General features: G+C 38.9%; 1 protein-coding gene across 10 annotated transcripts in view; it reads left to right on the forward strand.

The window, feature by feature from the left end:
- The window catches only part of LOC118276640 (serine/threonine-protein kinase Genghis Khan), a 68,132-nt gene that overhangs the window by 12,823 nt on the left and 35,072 nt on the right, over positions 1-20,237 (forward strand). For 6 of the 10 annotated variants that reach the window (XM_050699868.1, XM_050699867.1, XM_050699869.1 and 3 more), the window contains exons 4-25: positions 3,386-3,507; positions 4,181-4,282; positions 4,710-4,814; positions 5,595-5,743; positions 6,417-6,567; positions 7,090-7,144; positions 7,903-8,033; positions 8,781-8,867; positions 9,078-9,199; positions 9,792-9,945; positions 10,805-10,922; positions 11,472-11,581; positions 11,952-12,083; positions 12,496-12,609; positions 13,386-13,520; positions 14,185-14,304; positions 14,749-14,862; positions 15,516-15,641; positions 16,197-16,310; positions 16,840-16,942; positions 17,366-17,582; positions 19,419-19,537. In XM_050699868.1, coding sequence (XP_050555825.1) covers positions 3,386-3,507; positions 4,181-4,282; positions 4,710-4,814; positions 5,595-5,743; positions 6,417-6,567; positions 7,090-7,144; positions 7,903-8,033; positions 8,781-8,867; positions 9,078-9,199; positions 9,792-9,945; positions 10,805-10,922; positions 11,472-11,581; positions 11,952-12,083; positions 12,496-12,609; positions 13,386-13,520; positions 14,185-14,304; positions 14,749-14,862; positions 15,516-15,641; positions 16,197-16,310; positions 16,840-16,942; positions 17,366-17,582; positions 19,419-19,537 — 2,700 coding nt within the window. The remainder of the gene's footprint in view (positions 1-3,385; positions 3,508-4,180; positions 4,283-4,709; positions 4,815-5,594; positions 5,744-6,416; positions 6,568-7,089; positions 7,145-7,902; positions 8,034-8,780; positions 8,868-9,077; positions 9,200-9,791; positions 9,946-10,804; positions 10,923-11,471; positions 11,582-11,951; positions 12,084-12,495; positions 12,610-13,385; positions 13,521-14,184; positions 14,305-14,748; positions 14,863-15,515; positions 15,642-16,196; positions 16,311-16,839; positions 16,943-17,365; positions 17,583-19,418; positions 19,538-20,237) is intronic. The other 4 variants (XM_050699872.1, XM_050699876.1, XM_050699870.1 and 1 more) reach the window with 3 other exon arrangements.

Raw genomic sequence — 20,237 nt, forward strand, 5'->3', positions numbered from 1 at the left:
TTGGGTCGCTGCTCACCATGATCATGTACTGCGTTAAGGCTGAGTTGTTAGAAACTTTTATTGGGTTTTTGATTGCAAAACTCTCGGTGATAACTTATTAACATGGACCTTTGAAGTTTTTGGATTAAAACTGTGTCCAATATATAAAACTGACAAAAGGGCTTCGCCCGTCCGGAGCTGCGGACAACGTAACAGGTTAACGGGGGTAGCTCAAAGCAGGAGAAGGAACGATGTGGTTTTTAGTCAGTAAGAGTCTGACACGAGTCCCGGCTCACTGGAGACGGGAGAAGTCATTGGATGATTTACCCTCCTTAAAAAAAGGCTTCGTCTCTGGTGAAAGGAAATGGTACCCTAATACCTATATTTGAAGTCGAGTTAGAGTCCAAGACACAAACAAACACACATTTTCTCGTTTGTTTAACGTCATTGATCGACTGGTCGTCAATTTTTCTGATCTCTTATATACATGTAATCTCATTCGCCAAAGTTTTATTCAGTTTTTTGATTGCGAAATTCTCGGTATTAAGTTATTGATACACAACACGAAGCTTTGAAGTTTCCAGACTAGAAATGTATCATTTAAAGTGTGTAGAATTTCGATCTCATATTTCAAAGAACTTGTAATACAGATAGTATCATCTTAGTTATTCCCAGAAAAGGGAGATATACAATTAGTTCACTTTTTCATCCACTAGACTTGTATAGTCACGTTTTGGTATCAAGCAAAACGTGATTGTGCTATAAAATGGCTGATTTCTTTCAAAATATTTCTTAGAATTGATCATCCGAAATAGCTGGTGAACAAAAAATATAGTAACTGATTACTCAAACCCGAGATCTTTTGCTCGACAGTCCATCTTGCGACAGTTGCGACCAGTCAACCAACTTAGGCAGGCCTTCTTTATAAATTTTAAGACTGATGATGAAGCGAAAGAGGTATGTAAGAATCGTAGCAATTGGCGTTCCATAGTCTCTGCCTACCGCCATGGGAAACAGGCGTGAGGTTGTTTGTATGTTTTGTATCGAAAACAATTGCTAAGGACTGCGTTAAGTAACTATTAAACGACTCTGTCTGCGGCAGTACGATTTATTTTGTAATCTGGCATACAAAAGTGGATCAAGTAAATCTCCCCTAGTAACTACCACATAATTAAATAGAATGTGATAGAAATCTGCATCATATTGATATTACATTAGTTGAGCAAAGAATACGTGATCTATCCCCGATTCGTGGGGATTGCAGACAAACAAAGCTGCTTACAATGTGATCTTTGATTCGTGACAAGAGGCGTAACATTGCGCTTTTGTTTCTTTAGCTGTCGGCAGAGATGTTCGTATTTACAGTAACACGCACTTTTCACATAATAATAACAAATGGGGCTTGTCACACTTTTCACATAATAGTAACAAATGGGGCATGTCATAAAAAATATATGGAAAATGACGCTGCGACGGATAAATGGACAAGTGGAGCCGGGGTGTAATAGTGATTTCAAATTCTTATATCAGGACGTGATAGTCCACTGCTGGCCACAAGCATCCTCTACATAAGAGGGTTTGCCATGATTTCCACCATGGACAATGGACAGGCTGGTGGGACATCGCAGTTTATAAGGTTAAGGATTATCAGTGAGCGCTGCTGCCAAATGTCGGCACTGACGACATTCGTGATATGACTAGGGGTGGTGACCTTATCATAGTGAAATAAGTTCAGATATTTCAAATCATCGAACCATCGAACTTTAATTTCCGAAGTTAGGAATCAATAAATCTAATAATGCGTACCTCGTTCAACCTGTTGATCGCACTCGAAACTGCGTCTGAAAATCGATCTCGCTAATATACAACCAATAAGGCTTTTTTATGCTTAATACTTAGCGATAAGTGCCACTTAGGCTTACAAAACCTTTTTTAATTGATCCAAAATCCTTTTTGCAAATAAACCCGAAATAAACGTATTTGCCGAGCAAAGATTACCCCCTAATTACTCCCCAATAAGCTCTAGAGCCTATCGATATAATCCGATAATCGATTTGGACGGGAAACTAAGAAGATTGGACTATTAATATCACGCTTCTACGGCGCATCCTCAGTTGCTATCGATTGATCAAAATTATATTTAGATGAGTAGCATCTTAGACGGTGCTTCGGTATCGGGGCCAGTCGATACTTGAGTCACATCTCTATTGCCTTACATGGAGAGAGGACGGCATCACTCCCTTCCTTTTAAAAAGTCCTTTGAAGTATTGAAATTTTTTATTCTTAAAATTATTTAATTAAGTTTAAGGTAATTCTAAGTAATGTGCTTAAATAATTTCACGGTTTTAAAGGTAAGTTTTATCGATGATTAGTGGTGTGCCCTCGTCTTGATGTCATTGTTTTTAATTTGTCCGGGTTTTTGCGGATTGCTTAGAGATAGGAAAATTAATACGTTTTTAACGTCTGCGTTTATACATTGGTCGTGTATTGTAATGAGATTTATCCGTTTCGGTAAATTAAAATTATCGAGTTAGACGTGAACCGATTCTCAAGATTATAAGATTAGTGGTTAGATTCCCGGAATAAACAGTACTTCTACGGATTGATAGTGGGATTTTTATACAATTTTGACCCGGGAGCAAATATTTCATTTATTTATGCTGATACTGAAATGGGGCTTGAAAGAAGGATTGCAGAGAAGTTTTGGGCGTTTCTATTGATGCACCAGTTACTTAAGATGAGGGGTAGGGAAGGCGTGACACCTTTTTATGGGGAGCGAAAATTTTCCCCCTCCTCACTTTACTTTTTGTAATTTGAATATCAACCACTTTAAACCTCGATATACGGCTTCCCGAGTAATTGCTTTTTTAATTTCGCGAAACCCTTGTAGTTATCCCTAATTCCCTAGGAGGGGCGGTCCCCTTGCTCTGCTTTGTCTATGGTGAAGCGTAGGGTATAAAAGTCGATCAAATAGGTTTTGTTGAGTAGTACGTTATTTAGATTCGATGGAGACGCACGTCATCATTATGTGTCGTGGATACAAGAACTTAGTTCTAAAGGACATGAAAGTGTTCTTTTTAAATATTGTAGTGGGGCGAGAGTTGAGTTTTGCTAGTTTTGGGTAATTTAATTTAGTGATTCATTTTAGTTTCTTTGAGTATTTTGTTCTTTTCTTATTTATAAATTAGATTGAAACTTTTATGTTGATGATCCGAATGTAAGAAAGGGCTTACGTTGACTTTGTTTCGATATCGCCTACTAAAGATTTTATCCTACCTATTTACATGTATTAATTTTCATCCGTGCTCCACCCAATACTAGGAAGAGCTGCCGCCCTACGCTTTATTCATCCTAGCATTATTTCTTTGAATATACTAATAATATGTTTTTCTCTTTTGGTTAACAGTAAAACCAGTGGCAACAGCACTGAAGAGGCTGCGGTTGTCCCGAGATGACTTCGAGCTGGTGAAGGTGATTGGGCGTGGTGCCTTCGGAGAAGTTTGTGTCGTCAGAGCCTCGTTTATGCAGGTAAGTCATTCTGTCTCCTGCATTAAATTCACCGAGAGAAGTGGTGCTCTCTATCTCTTTGGGGGTTGCAAGGCAGTTGTTCATTTGCCTGGGATGCGCCGAACTTCAGTGTTCCGGTGTTTTCATGGTTGTAACCCTAACCACTGTAGTTTCTGGATTATAGGATTTAGGTTTTGGGAGGTTGTGGCGGGCTTGTCCCAAGAATAAAGAAGTAAGGCGGCTTAGTTTAATTTCGTTTTTACTTAGGTTTTTTAGGGTGATATGAAAGTTGTTTATTTTGTATGTGATTTGACTGCTATGCGTTCTTTAGCGGTCACATATCTTTTCTTTCCTACTGACTGAAGTAGATTGAAATCGCCATTAAAACATTTATTTAGCTGCATTCTGCATTAGTAGTATATGAATGTAAAGCGACTTTTATTCATTCTTCACTCTTTTTAATGACAAGCTTTATTTAGTTGACAGTACCTTTACTATAATAAAATATCAACTTACATATTTTTTTAACATTATTGTAACAGCAAGTACTTAGCCTGCTATTGTACTAGAGTTTACAAAATTCACAGTTTATGAGTTTCCAAAGAAAGAATTACCTACTTAGACCTAGGTGAAGTAAAATCTATCACACGCTATTATTGTTTCTTTTCATTTAATTTTGTTTATTTTGTCACAGGGCACTGATGGCGGTAACATAACGACTTCCACTACTGGGACCACGGGCACCGGGGAACGTGTTTACGCCATGAAAATACTCAACAAATGGGAGATGCTCAAGGTATGTTATTATTTTGCATTTTATCCGTTTCAGCTTTAGCATTTTGTAAAGCGTTGTATTACTTTAGCAGTCGTGTATGTATGTAAGTCAGATTATTTTTCACTGGCTTATACATGAAGCAAGTACAAAGAGGAGATGCCATAACGTGATTGTGCACTGTGATAAAAAAACGGTCCTGCATAGGTTAGAAGCGCTTAGAAACTGACTGTCTAATGATATTATGCTAAATACTGCTTTGTTGGTCAAATGATTGCAAGCGCGACTGCAAAGTCATATTAGTTCAAATCGCAGTATTCTGGAATCTGAAACCATGTACTTATTCCTTGGAAAAAGAGCTTGAACAAGTTTATTGTACCGCTGTCTACTCCTTTAATATGTAGTAATTTGTTTAAGTTTGTATTTTATACGTTTATCTTTATGCTATCAGAGGGCGGAGACGGCGTGTTTCCAAGAGGAGCGCGATGTCCTCGTGTTTGGCGACAGGCGGTGGATCACGAACCTGCACTATGCCTTCCAGGATGAACACAACTTGGTAAGTTGTCACAATATAAATAATTGATTTCTAAAGTCACCTTTTTCGAGACTGCTCGACCAGTTTCAAGCCATACCGGGGCTCATAAAATCAATCGAGCTTGTTCAAACGGTTTTACTTTTATTTGTTAGTTATTTTTTATGTTTTGCTGTAGTTATTATGTAAAAAAACAACATCTTGACATGCATATATCTTGTTTAACTTTTTATACTACTAAACTTATTTGCAGTTTCATAGTAAACAGTAACCGTAGCGTACCGTGCGAGCTGCGGACTACCTAGCGGGTTTACCGGGGCTCCGGTTCGAAGGGCAGGAGTAGAAACGGGGTGGTTTTTAGTCAGTAAGAGTCTGACACTCCCTCTAGCCTCGCCTAAGGCGAGAGAAGTCATTGGATGATGACACATGTTGTCATAGTTTTTATTCCTAATACTGTGAATGTGGTGCATATCTATGTATAATTGGCATAAGCACATGATCTTGTGTCTTCATCTTGTTTTTCATTAATGTTGGTGTTTATTCTGTAGACGTCTACAGATATAAGGCACGTGCCTTATAAATAACTAGCTACTTCCGCGCGGTTTCACCCGCTCTGCCTGGCTCCTATTGGTCATAGCGTGATGTTTTATAGCCTATAGCCTTCCTCTAAAAATGGACTATCCAACACAAAAAGAATTATTCAAATCGGACCAGTAGTTCCGGAGATTAGCGCGTTCAAACAAACAAACTATTCAGCTTTATAATATTAGTATAGATAAATAATTCCTTTCCTCTATCTTCTAGTACCTGGTGATGGACTACTACTGCGGCGGCGACCTGCTGACGTTACTATCGAAGTTCGAGGACCGTCTTCCGGAGGACATGGCCAAGTTCTACATCGCTGAGATGGTGCTAGCCATACAGAGCGTGCACGAACTTAGATATGTTCATAGGTTTGTGGTTTTCTTATTATGTTGTGTGGCTTCGTTTCGTGTGTTGTAATGGATAGATTAGTAGGAGAAATTAATTATTATTATTTTATCATTATGATACTTAATTTTTCTTTTATGGTTAAACCGGTAAACGAGCAGACGGATCACCTGATGTGTGATGGTAAGCAATCGCTGCCGCCCATGCACAACCGATACACTAGAAGCGTTACAAGTGCGTTGCCGGTCTTTTGGACAAACACAACGCAAGCGTTGTTTCACGTCGGTTTTCTGCTCGGCCGTGGTATCACTCCGGTCGAGCCGGCCCATTCAGGCTGACGCAAGGCTCTCCCACACTTTTTTCACTTTACATTTTTTTCTGGGATGTCAACAAAAATAGGGTGGGGCAGTACTAAAAAAATACTCTGTCTTTATTAATATAAAGGTTTGGCAATGAAGACTGTCTCCTTTAACTAGTAATGGCTAATGCGATTGCCAAGGAGCGGATTTGGACTTGGATTCCCCGTTTTGATAAGATTTTTTTCTGAGATTTTTCGAATATATTTTAGTAATAGCACGGAAAATGGAGTTATGATCGGTATATGCCAATAGTCTGATCCCCCGTTGTATATGTGCATCACTACCTGCCCTTTAAGTGTAAAGTACCTATATTTATTTTACTTAATTTCTTTTCTAGGGATATAAAACCAGACAACGTGTTACTAGACGCGAGCGGTCACATTCGACTGGCGGACTTCGGTTCCTGTCTCCGGCTTGGCGACGATGGCAAGGTGCAGAGCAATGTGGCTGTTGGGACGCCGGACTATATCTCGCCGGAGATATTACGGGTAAGATATTGTACTTTTTTAATGGTAAAGTCGGCAAACAAGCAGATGGGTCACCTGATGGTAAGCAATTAGCGCCGCCCATAGCCGAGCAAAAACCAAGCCCGGTTAGTAAGGTATGCAAACAAGCAGATGGGTCACCTGATGGTAAGCAATTAGCGCCGCCCATGGCCGAGCGAAAACGGAGCAACTTATAACTTGTACCAGACAATAGTAAATGGTTGCTAGGCTTTTAGATTTAGGCATTTGAGGATATGATTTTGCATCAGTTAACCTCACTCACAATGCCGTTTTTCGACGGCAAAAACCAAGCAACAATTTATAACTTGTCTAGCACAAGCTTTTAGGGATTGAACATTTGGGCATTTGGAAGGATGATTGGGACATCCGGTAACCTCACTCACAATGCCGTCTTTCTGTGAGGTCGTAGTGTCACTCCGATCGAGCTGGCCCATTCGTGCTGAAGCATGGCACTCTCAAACGTATTTTTTTATCTTTCATTAACAATGTTTTGCTTTTCTACAGGCAATGGAAGATGGTCAAGGGAGGTACGGTCCGGAATGTGATTGGTGGTCGTTAGGTAAGTTATATTTAACCTCGTATTCATTACATAAGTTATGGAAAACTATATAAAACAACTAGCTACTTCAGCGCGGTATCACCTGCTCTGCTTAGCTCCTATTGGTCATAGCGTGATGTTTTATAGCCTATAGCCTTCCTCGATAAATGCACTATTCAACACAAAAAGAATTATTCAAATCGGACCAGTAGTTCCGGAGATTAGCGCGTTCAAACAAACAAACAAACTTTTCAGCTTTATAATATTAGTATAGATAAATGTACTCTCACTACCATACCACTAAGAGAAAAGTCTTCTCACAAAGAGAACGATTAACTGTCTTACTCAGAGTCATTTAATGGTGACTTAACCCAATCCTTAGCAATTGTTTTCGAAACAAAATCGTTACTAAATAATAGTTTAAGTAATCATTAAATGTTTGTGAGTGCGGCAGTCAAACATCATCACTGTTCATACATATCTTTAAATGGTCTGATCATTTCATCATTTTATGGCGACACTCTGACAAGTGACAAGTGACCGATGACAGAAGTCGCACATAGACTATCGACGAGCAAATCAACGGATGACGTCATAAATATCCTGCATCGCACATATGAAGTTTACATGCGAATTAACACGGATAGAAAATCCCAACGAACAACAGTTGGGCAGAAAGCCCGCCAGGCACGATCACCTCGCCTGGTCGGAGGATCCTCCTTTTCTTAGGGAACTTTATTCTCTGTTCCCTAAAATATTACTTTATTTTTCTTCTGCAGGAGTGTGTATGTACGAGATGTTATTCGGCGAGACCCCGTTCTACGCGGAGTCTCTGGTGGAGACGTACGGCAAGATCATGAACCACGCGCGCTCCTTCCACTGCCCCCCGCCTGATGATCATGCTGCACAGGTATTAAGCACATCAGCTACACTTTTTAATGTTACGATTTATATGTTATATTATTATTCAATGTAATTTTGTTAGATTCAATTTCAGTCTTAATTTTTGACAGCGATTTCATTGCATTGTGTCCTTGATTATTGTTATTTTTTGATATTTACATTGTCTTATTGGTTTTGTCTTCTTGGTATTTAAGTCAATTAACAGATATATGTATGTTGCATGCTGTGCTTACCTGTAAGGGATTGAGGCACTAAATTTGTATTCCTTATACTGTCAGCAAAATTTGTATCGGTGTACTCAATTGTTAGTGAGCCAAATAAATAAAATAAAATAAAACACATTGAACGCCGTGGTGGTCACCGGTGACCGACGTTAGCGGAGGATTTGTCTTCAACAGTTTTCTATTGGCAGTCAAAGACTTAAGGGAAACGACGTCAATCGTAATCTTAATTGAGACCGCACGGTTGGCGCGGTGGTTAGGTTACGCACGGAACAACCTTTTATCATGTGTATGTGAATTTGTAAGTTTGTAAGCATACGCACGACATCAGGAGAAAATCTTGGGTGTAGGGCAACGGTTTTTTATAAACAAAAAAAAAAAAGATATTCAAGCTAAAATTCAGATTGAATTCGTTTCTGCCCTGAATTCGAACACAAAGCCCGCAGTCAATCGGACAACATGGAAGTATAACATGGATTTAGAAAGCTATAACTTGTTGTATTAATAGTATTTTTTATTTGTTTTATCAACAGGTTTCAGAAGAGGCGAAGGATTTAATCCGCAGACTGATTTGCTCTTCCGAGAATAGATTAGGAAAAAATGGACTCCAAGACTTTAAGGTGAGGTTTCTTTAACATATTTCTCATGTTGCGAATAGTAATTACTATCAATACAAACGGTCACGAACTCCTTTACAATGAAGAGTTGAAAACCGTCAAAATTTTTCAATTTTGTTTAGTTAAAATATTACTATAAACATTCAAGTTATTTATCACATTACACAACGTTTTCAAAGTATTTATTAATAACATAATGTAATTCTTTGACAGAATCACCCGTGGTTCGCGAACCTGGACTGGGAGAATCTCCGTGAGATGCAGGCACCGTTTGTACCGGACGTGTCCAGTCCCACCGATACTTCCAACTTCGATGTCGACGATACTGATATCAGGTAAACATTTTTTTTATTTGATATAAACTAATGCTTGACTACAATCCCACCTGATGGTAAGTAGTGATGTAATCGTTGATGGTGAGGCGCACTAGTTTCTTAGCCTTTTCACTCTAAACATAATTGTGGACTATTATAATCGCGGTTCATTTTGTAAGATCAAGCTTATTGTGTAAATAATTGATGGTAAATCTAGTGAACGACAGTCAGTGATAATCCTCTACTCGATACATTGTCTGGCTCGAATAAACCAATCAATCAGAGCACTTATACTACAGATTACTTCAAACTTGTACTATCCTCAGATATAGAACTTCTTCTACATAAGAGGGTAGACCATTATCTCTCCTCTTCCTCCTCCTCCTCATCATCAGACCTCTTGGCAAGATTTGACAGTAACCTGCCTGGTCGGTTTTCCTTACTCTAAGGGAAACAGGAAGGAAATTGTATTTTATTTGGAATTTTCCATTTTCAATTCCATTCCGAACCCAATCGGAATACCAATTTCACTTAAAGTTCTCAAATTGTATTAACTATTGCAATCAACATGTCACCTACTACCCAATATACTAATCACAAGTACCACGTCCAGGTTATCGGAAGCAGTTCCTCCACCATGTGCGTCGTCAGCGTTCTCCGGGCTGCACCTGCCCTTCGTGGGGTTCACGTTCACGGCGGGCTCCAGGCTGTCCGACCTCGGGGCGCCCGCCAGCCCGCTCAGTCCTGCCAAGAATGCTCCTAGTCAGGTATGGTATACTGGATGCTAGCTAAGGAAGAGGCGGGGCGCGTGAGAGAGCGAACCTTCTCACGTCCCAGCCGTCGCGAGAGACACTCCAGGCGTCGGGGATCGCGTGACGATCTCCATCTCCGGCCACCGTAAGTGCGGGCCTGCGGACGGCGAGCAAGGGTAGCTCGCCGTCCGACCAGAACCAGACCCGTGCGTACGGCGCGTCGCGTTCCGCGCGCGCCTCAAAGAGCCATCAGACCACCACAGATGGGGCCCAGTAGGGCTGATGCCTGATCCGGAGCTGCGGACTACCTAGCGGGTTTACCGGGGCTCCGGTTCGAAAAGCGGAGTAGGAACGGGGTGGTTTTTAGTCAGTAAGAGTCTGACACTCCCTCTCGCCTCGCACAAGGCGAGAAAAGTCATTGGATGATTTTCCCCACTCAAAAAATAAAATAAAAATAAAATGGTATACTGCATTCTAAGCTGACTGGATACTAAGTAGGCCTCATCTAGTCATTTGAGAGATTGACGTGTAAAAGAGTTACGTTGTAACCTATTTGCAAAATAAATATCATTTATCACTGATGGTAAGCAATCGTGCCATACATGGACACCCATAACACCAGAGTAGATACAAGTGCATTACGTCATGTTCGGGATTGTCCAATTCCTCGAATTATGATTGGGCTTCCGACAACCTTATTGCTTTATTTTACGCCAGTATTTTGCGAAGCTGTCAATAACCAATATTTTATACTGTTGCTCAGGTAATAAATAAGTCAGCACATCAGACGTAACATGGCGTCCAGAATTTTATTAAAATTATTATTTGAATAACTTTATGCTGGCTAGAAAATAATATTATGTTTGTGTCTCAGGCACCAAGTAACGCGGGCGACCGTGCGGCACTGAAGGCGTTAGAGCGAGAGAACGCGTTGTTGGCACAGACCATCGCTGAACTACGGGCCGGGGGCGCCGCGCCAGAGGGCGCTAGTGGTAAGCTAATTAATCACTATACATATTCCTCAGTCGTATATTATGATTTAAATCTACTGATTTAATAATAAAATACGACGGAAAAAACAGTGGAAACGAGTTAACTGTTGCTGAATTTCTGACCTATTATTGACTATACTTTATTTTAACTTGAACTTCATTATTTTCTGTGCATATGATATTATAAGCTATTTTCTGTACTGTATATATAAACATTAATACTAAATTAAAATTGCCCAAGGCTCCTTAACCTAACCTAACCAACTTATAGATATTTTAACCAATGTTACCACAATTTTAAGTGTTGATAAAATTTAGATTATGTTATAATCTCAAGTACTACCACTACAGATAAACATTCATTTATGTCATACCTTAGCATTTCACTATTAGGTGGTAACCACTCATCCTTGTTTATATTAATAAAGTTTCAACTAGTGTATTATTTAGTTAATTCCCTATCTTTATAGTATAGGCTAGGCTTACAGTCTTGCAATCACCAGTTTCTATAATAAATTGGTAATAAAAACGTCGATATGAATTCCACAGAAGACTTAATACAGCTGAAAGAAGAGTTGGCGACGTTATCCAAGAGGAATGCTGATCTAGAGGCTCAAGTTAGATGTTACGAACAATTGAATACTGGCATTAGTACGCAGGTGAGTTTTATAATAGATTTTGTAGATTTTGACTTGGTTTTAATAAGGAAACTCAACTGAGAAATCTTCTGTTGTTGATTTGTTAGCAGAGATAATAAAGTAAATATATTATTGTCTCTTACAGACTTTAAGGAAGCATAATTAATTTTTCAATACGCCTTAATAAGTATAAGGAAGTTTGAAATAAATTTTATGTCTTGTTTTGCGCAACGCCGAAATTTTACGCATACGTTTGCGCAACCGTGTTTGAAAGTGTGGGGCTAATTTTAAGGCTTCCGTAATCAAATTTCTTCGGGACCCTATAATGCGCAATGTTTATTTCTGTATCAACTAACCAACAAAATAATATAATTTCTCTAACCCCCCCCAGGATATGCCAGCGACCCCACAAGAGATGGCGACCCGTATCCGTGAGATGGAAGTCATCATCCAAGCCCTGAACATGGAGAAGGAGGAACTCCTGAAGGACAAATCTGATTCCGCTGAGAAACTTAGGCTGCAGGTATGTGTAATCATAGATTATGTAAGTGTTTATAACAGTATAGTGTTTGATAAGAATATAATTTTAGTTTGGCGTTAGTTAGGTTTAGTGTCATTTGGCGATCTGTTGTCTCTACCTATCCCAATAGGAAACGGGCGTGACGATATGTATGTATGTGTAATTTTAGTAATGTGAAAACCTGAACCTTCCAATAACTAGTAACTCTGCCCGTCGCCGTCGTCTCCCTTGTTTACCAGTCGAATTTGTGCACTAGACAATAGAGACAGAAAATGTTTGATTATGTTAATAAATTTCAATATTAGCTATAACATACTCTGGTTATGTTATCTTTCCTATATGCTAGCTAAAACATATCTAAGCTCTCTTTTAAAACTACCTCAATATGATAATGATCATTGATTTCTCCTAACAGGACAAAGAACTGAAGGACGCGCTATCACAACGCAAGCTTGCGATGACGGAGTACAACGAGGTCACTGAACGACTGTCTGAGCTCAGGCAACAGAAACAGAAGCTCTCGCGGCAGGTACGGTTCACTTCTATTTTCTATTTAATTTACTAACAGCAGAAATCTGAACTCCTCTGGTGCTCTTTGAGAAATATATTTATTCGTTTACATCAGCTTGAGTTACATATTTGAGATTCTTGAGGTTTGTATTTAACTAGAGTTTGAGAGTTGGTTGATTTTTAAAGTTTAGTTCCGCTGCGTGTGGCTACAACACGCAGCCGCTCGCAGCTCGGACTCGTGGCGCACTGGCGGGGGGCCTCGGAACCCGGCTCGCTGTCATGGCGGGCGCGCAGCTGTGTGCCTGCGCGCGGTTGCGTTTCGATTCATGTAGAAAATTGTTGCTTGGACAGGTGCTGCGGGTGGCCTTGGGCGGTGCTGATCGCTTACCATCAAGTGAAACGTCTGCTCGTTTGCCCACTATTCCATAAAAAAAAAGAAATTAATAACCGATTTCATCATAGAGCCATTTTTGACATTAGTCGTATAGTGTTTCTGCCGAAAATCCAAGGATTTATTAAGATGGGGTATTATTTCGGCCGTCAATAAGGTTTATTGATCTTCGGGATGAAAGGGCGAGTTCGACAGGACAGGAGTGATACCACGGCTCAAAAAAAAACCGATGAGAAATAACGCTTACATCGTAGTCTTCACCGTTCGTTTTGTCAATTTTCTCTTTTCGTCCATGGGCGGCGCTGATCGCTTACTATCAGGTGACGCGTCTGCTTGTTTATCCCCTATTCCATAAAAAAAACGCATATTAACAAAAATGTTTATAATTTTCTTGTTATTTTTAGGTACGCGACAAAGAAGAAGAATTAGAAGTGGCGATGCAGAAGATTGATGCATTGCGGCAGGACATTCGGCGCGCTGAGAAGGGACGCAGGGAACTCGAGGCTAGGCTCGACACTGCTATATCTGAGGCTACCAAAGTAATCTATTTACTTATATTTATTTATTTATACTTTATTGCACACATACATAAAACACATTTACATTGTAATTAATAGTAATTAGAGTACAATGGGTGGTCTTATCACACACGGCGATTTCTTCCAGACAACCTTTGGATGGAATTTATTTATATTGCTGGAAATATTGAAATTTATTAGTACTACTACTACTTTTCTTTGTTGACTAAAAGAGATATTGGAAACGTTAAGAAAAATATGGTTATCCATATCTTATGCTGCATCTGTTTATCTGTTCATTTTTTTATTGTAAAAATGGGTACTGAACATTCTTTGTAGTTCATGGTACAGAAAGCAATGAACTCCAATTTACGCCAAAGACTAGTATTATTTTATACTTGACTAGTATTGTCTTATACCCTGAAATGTGTTTTTTCACAAGCCTACCACAACTTTCCAAACCTTACAGCTCTAGTAAGCCATTTTCTACGGGTCCGAAGTTGTTTTTTTTTTTTGGGACAAGCCCGCCACAACTTCCCATACCGCTGCAACTCCTGTAAGCCAGGATCTACAGTAGATACAACCATGAAAACATCGGAACATTGAAGTCCGGCGCGTCCCAGGGACATGAATGACTGTCTTTCGGCGGGTCCGAAGTGTCTATAAAATATCATTCTCCCCATAGGAGCGCAAGTTACGCGAGGAGTCGGTCCGCAGCGCCCGCAGCGACCCTGGCGTCGCCCCGCCCGCTGCATCCGCCGCCGCTGACGTCGCCAGGCTGCAGGCTGAGGTCGAGACTCTCGAGGTATACTATACTGTACACTTAGAACGAGTTTGCAGAATGAAACGAGAAACGTAAAACAAACTCTTACTATGAGTACTGCTCACCAATTATAAAACACTTATAGCTCAGATGTGAAATTAATGTGACTGAGGTGAAATTAAAAAATAAAAGTTTATTTTCAACATTATTTCATTGATTTTACACCACATAAACTCTTGACTCGAAAAAACATTGATTTCAATCGACATTTTCCATAACTATATAACGTTCTTATCCTTAACTCTTAGGGACATACATTTTAAATCTAAAATTAATCAAATCTATATTGATTCGACCGATTTGTTTAGTAAAACTCGATTCTCATGTTTTAGTTGAAAAGAAACGATTATTTTGAATAGACATAGACCGATAATGTATTAATGAAATTCCGTATAGTATAATATAATACTTAATGTTTTATCGTAGCTACAATACAAGGAGTCGCTGGCGCAGCAACAGGCGCGGTTCCAGGCCGAGCTGGCCGCGCTCAACGACCAACTGCAGGAGGGAGACGCGCTGCGGAATGTTCTCAATAGAGAGGTACGTGTTTTAAGGACAAATTATTTAAATCCATTCCATTCTTCAGGATTTAAAGAAATAGAACTAAGTACAATTACCAAACAATATGAACTACAAAATAACTAACAAATAGTATAACAACTAAAAAATTAAATAAAACTAAACACAATACAGGATTCGAAGAAAAAAAACTAAGAATATATTTTTTTAAGATTCTTAAGAAGCTCTCTCTTTTTGTATCAGTTTCTTTCTACGAAAACATTTATTTTTGTTTAAAATCAAGCTATGAAGATGAAATATTAAGTTCAAACAGCTAATTAGTCAGAAAAACTACCTTTTCTTGATGAAATCCTCACCACACCGTATTGGTGTCCCACAAGGTTTTACTTTAGGTGCAACATTACTTTTATCATACGCTCCAGCTTCGCATGGGTGCAATGGTGATATATTATGCATGTATTATACATAAAAACCTTCCTCCTGAATCACTCTTATCTATGAAAAAACGGTTACGTAATTTTAAAGATTTAAGCATACAAAGGGACATAAGGACAGAGAAAACGACTATGTTTAATACTATGTAGAGTTTTTCATTGGTGTTCCACAAGGTTCTTACCTGGGTCCAACCCTAATTTCCTCATAACATTTTTTTATTCTATTTCTCATTGTTTCAGCTACAAACATCGAAGGAGAAGCTAGAAAGCCGTCGCCTGGAGCAGTTGTCGGACAGCGAAGATAAACAGATGCTTATGAACGAAAACAGGAAGCTTGCCAAGGACCTGGACGCTGTGAATAGCAAAGTCTATATTTTTTACTAACATTCTTATGTAGAATTAGGTCCTTTACTAACTTGTTCCTAGATTCCCTTCAAACGATTAGAACAAAGATAGTTTATTATCTATTTACAATTAACAAGCATTAGGGCGGCAAATAAGTATGTTTTCGAGTTCGAGTCTCAGATCGAGTAACTAGCAAAGATACTTAGATAACCATATGTTTATAGTTCCCATTACCATATGGTTATGGTTATATTAAAACAAAACTCTTTGTTTTTTTTGTTAGTCACTAGGTTTATAGAACTATAGCATTGGATTGCTTAACATCACTACTGCTGATTTGTCACTCGTATACCATAAAATATTGGACAACTAGCTGACCCGGGAAACTTCGTACCGCCTCAAACTGTTTTTTCTCGCCTTTTAAACTTTCCGTGAATTTCCACAAATAAATCAAGATCTGCCAAATCGGTCCAGCCGTAGTTTTAGTGAGACTAACAAACAGCAATAGATTTTTTATATAGAGATAAATACCTATAATTACCAATTCTTCTAACCCAACCTCTCAATTGTCTCCAGTTGGCAGAGAACGGTAGGAGATGGCAGGCAGAACGAAGGCAGATGGAGATAGAGTTAGAGGAGTTGAGAGCCAAACGAGACACCATGCAGCACTGGGAGACACAGGTCAGTGATGTAAGTTCAACCCCCACACTTTATATTTAGATTTAAACACAGTACACACCCTTTTTCTTGGACCCTTTTAACCGACTGGGACTAATATTGTGTAATTAAACACATTACACACCTAAATTAACTAAAAATCACGGTTTATTCACGTAAATTAATGGGGAAAAGCTCTACTAGTTTTGAGTCACAGAGGGACTCTTCATCATGAGCAGCGTGCGCAGACGCATCTATATTAATTTACGTGAGTAAACCGTGATTTTTAGTTCATTTAGTATGTCTCACGATAGTTATTATAAAAACATTACATACCTTTTCCCTGGCGTTTTTAACCTACTAGGAGTGGCATGAGACCATTTCGTGACTATATTAGATTCTTACTCCCAATTACATCTGTCCCCCCCCCCCTGTTTTATTAAAACGCATGGTTTTTGGACAGATTTTATCCTACAACCAACGTTTTATCAAAAAGCGTCTTTATTACAGAAGTAATAAGGTTATTTTTATACTAAATCCTATTATTCTCTGACTGGTATAGATAGCAGACATAATCCGATGGGTTGCTGATGAGAAGGAGGCTCGAGGGTACCTTCAGGCGCTCGCTACTAAGATGACTGAGGAGTTGGAGTATCTTAAACATGGTGAGTTGATATTCATTGTTGTACTGGTACGTAGAAGAACTATGAAGAAGAATGAATATAGTAAAAAAAATAGATATACGGCCGTACTTAGAGTTATTTAATGGCTACTTAATCCAGTCCTTAGCAGAATAAAATCGTTACTAAAGCAAGATAAATGTCTCTGGGTGCGGTAGTTAGTTAAATTGATACAAATACATTTAAAGTTGGTACTTCTACCGTGAGACAAAATTACTCGATATTTTACTAAACCAATACGATATGGGTCCGTCTCCATCAATGCTAAGCTGTGTACCAATGAATATGATCGGTCTATGCCATACGCATCCGAATACAACATAGTACATCTCTTTTATAGCACACCCTAAGTCTTCATGATAACAGTTAAGTACCATCCAGATATGTAAAGAACAATGTAATCCTTAGCGAGTGCGTCCCGTTCGTCCCTGGTGGTGGCGTCGTCCCCTCCGTCTGGCGGGGCGGAGTCCCGCGGCACGGGCGGGTGGAGGAACCGGCGCTCGCAGAAGCTCGACAAGATGGAGATCCTCACGCTGCAGTCCTCGCTGCACTCCGAGATACAAGCCAAGCAGGCTGTGGGCGAGGAACTGTCCAGGACCAGGGCCGAGCTGCTCGCTAGTCAAAGGTTTGTGTCATTATATTTTTAACTAGCTACTCCCGCGCGGTTTCACCCGCACTGCTCGGTTCCTATTGATCGTGGCGTAATGATTTATAGCCTATAACCTTCCTCGATAAATGCGCTATCCAACACAAAAAGAATTATTCAAATCAGACCAGTAGTTCCTGAGATTAGCGCGTTCAAACAAACAAACAAACAAACAAACTCTTCAGCTTTATAATATTAGTATAGATTATCATCATCAGTTGAAAATTATGTCCACTACTGTGTCTATGTCTGTCAATAAAGCTAGGTGCTCATTCCAAAATGTAGATTGGTATGGATTTCTTTCTTTTAACAATCAGTTGGAATAGATTCACTGCTGAACTATGCTATTGAAATCTGAGGGACTTCATGTACAATGGTGGTCACATGCGCTTGATAAGTTAATGTTGCTTGTGCCTGATACGATCCGCTATCTAGTCCCGTCCCATGACTTATAATTGACAAATGAACAACATCAAAAGCACCACTGACTAAGGGATTACACGAGTTACCTCACTAAACTGCGACATCATCGCTTTTCTATTAGATGAGACATTTATGGGGTATGGCTTAATGTTTTTGCTGTGTTCAAGCAATAAAATTTTAAAATCGATCAGACGGATCTGTCTTCCACAGTACCTAGCTTTCATTTTTATTTTCCCAGTCCATTATCTAATTAGGTTATGATAGACGTCGAGTCTTAACCAGATTTAGGTGGATCAAATTTTCAACACTACTTTACTACAAACACATAAAAGTTAAATTCGGATATTCGATGTTATTACATTTTTCATTGTTTAATGACTAACATAACTATATTACTTCTGTCTATTCTTTAGCACACACCTTCAACTTGTATCTATTTTATTCTATAGTTATATTTCGTCTTGGTGTCGGGAACCGTGCAAGTAAGCCTCTTGTTTAGCCCAATATACAGTCTGTACTGATTGATCTTACAAACGTAAGTTTCGTATTGCAACCGAATGAGTATGGGCATGGATTTTTCTTTATACATACACTAGCTTCGACCGCGTTTCCATGGGATATAAAGTATCCTACCACCCAAGTCGGCTCATACCCTGTCTATATATCAGATTCATCAAAATCCGTTCATTAGTTTCAACGTAATTGACTGACAAACATCCAAACATACAAACTATCACACATTTATAATATTAGGTGTGATAGTGTGATTATTATGGTATGTTGCCAAATACATTGCTCATTGATGTACACCTCTGACTACCCTATAGGGGTTTTAATGGCGTGATGTGCATTTTTTCGACAGCCCATTCTATTATAGTATCTTACTATTTTTCCTGTGTGCATTTGTTATGTTATTTATTATTCTGAATTTGATAATGAAATGAAAGAGAGTATTTAATTATTTTGATTAAGATATTATGCTGAATAGTGTATTTTGAAATCCATAATTATTGTTACAAGTTTTTTAAATCTCATCGTTTCTATTCATATGAGTGTGATTACGTTGTTTTTTTATTGGAAATGAACCTAGTATTGATTCTTTTTAATGTCTCATTTTAAAATGTGTAATGGTTTACTTCAACAACTTTATTTATAAAGACATTTTAGTCTGCACTGCAACTGCAACCTATAAGTACTATTCTAGTATAGGGCTGTACAAAATAGCATAGATTTTACTTCATATATCACTCGCTCTGTAACAAAAATATATACATAGAGGTTTATTATGCTAAAAAGTATAAAATACGAATTGACATCTCCTTATTTTGGGAAGTCGGTTAAGAACACAAATAGCTATTAAATTATTACATAATGTAACACAAAAATCCACAGAGAACTACTAGAAACACGACAACGACTGGACACGCTTGCCCACGATATGAAGCGCAAGGAACAACACATACGCGACATGCAAGCGAGACTCGACGCGCCGCACCAGCCCGGTAACTCCTGTGAGTATTATATACACAATTATATACACTTTATATATAATATATACATGTCCCAGAAGGGGGTAAGCTGACATCTACTGTGGCTGGTTACAAGGTTAAGATGTTGTAGGCTGTTTTTGATGATTACTTATGTAACTGTTTGACGAGAAAGTTAACTAGTTTCAAACCATGCTAGGGGCTCATATTCATAAGCGGCATTCCGCGCGGCGAATTTTCTGCAGCTACTGTCTCTCGAAATAATATAAAATGTTTGATGTGCTTATCATGGACATTTTTGATGTGTTGTCATACACAAATGGCATAAAGTAATATTAGGGGTAATATTACAACCTTCTATAAATTGTGTCACACGAATTTCATGATTTCTGACCCCCTGTCCTTGTCACAATTGGCCACATTTGTGAGACCTACACTCACCCCCTCTCTAGACTCTTGTGTCATATAGTCATACTTCATCGACCCCTCCCCTTAACGTGTGACGTAATTAATGGATGGCCCCTTATGATATTCTGGGGTAAATATATTGTTTGTGTTTTGAGGCTTTCCGTGTTGTTACTTTTAGTAAAGAATTTCATAGTGAAAAAGCTTGTTAGATACGTTTTAGCTACAATATGTGTAACATGCGGATCAGATAATAACAGGATGACAACAGCATCATTTTGTCATGTCTACTAAATTGAATATGCGGTTGACTCTAAGT

Source organism: Spodoptera frugiperda, chromosome 17, assembly GCF_023101765.2.
Source record: "Spodoptera frugiperda isolate SF20-4 chromosome 17, AGI-APGP_CSIRO_Sfru_2.0, whole genome shotgun sequence".
Taxonomy (NCBI): Eukaryota; Metazoa; Arthropoda; class Insecta; order Lepidoptera; family Noctuidae; genus Spodoptera; species Spodoptera frugiperda.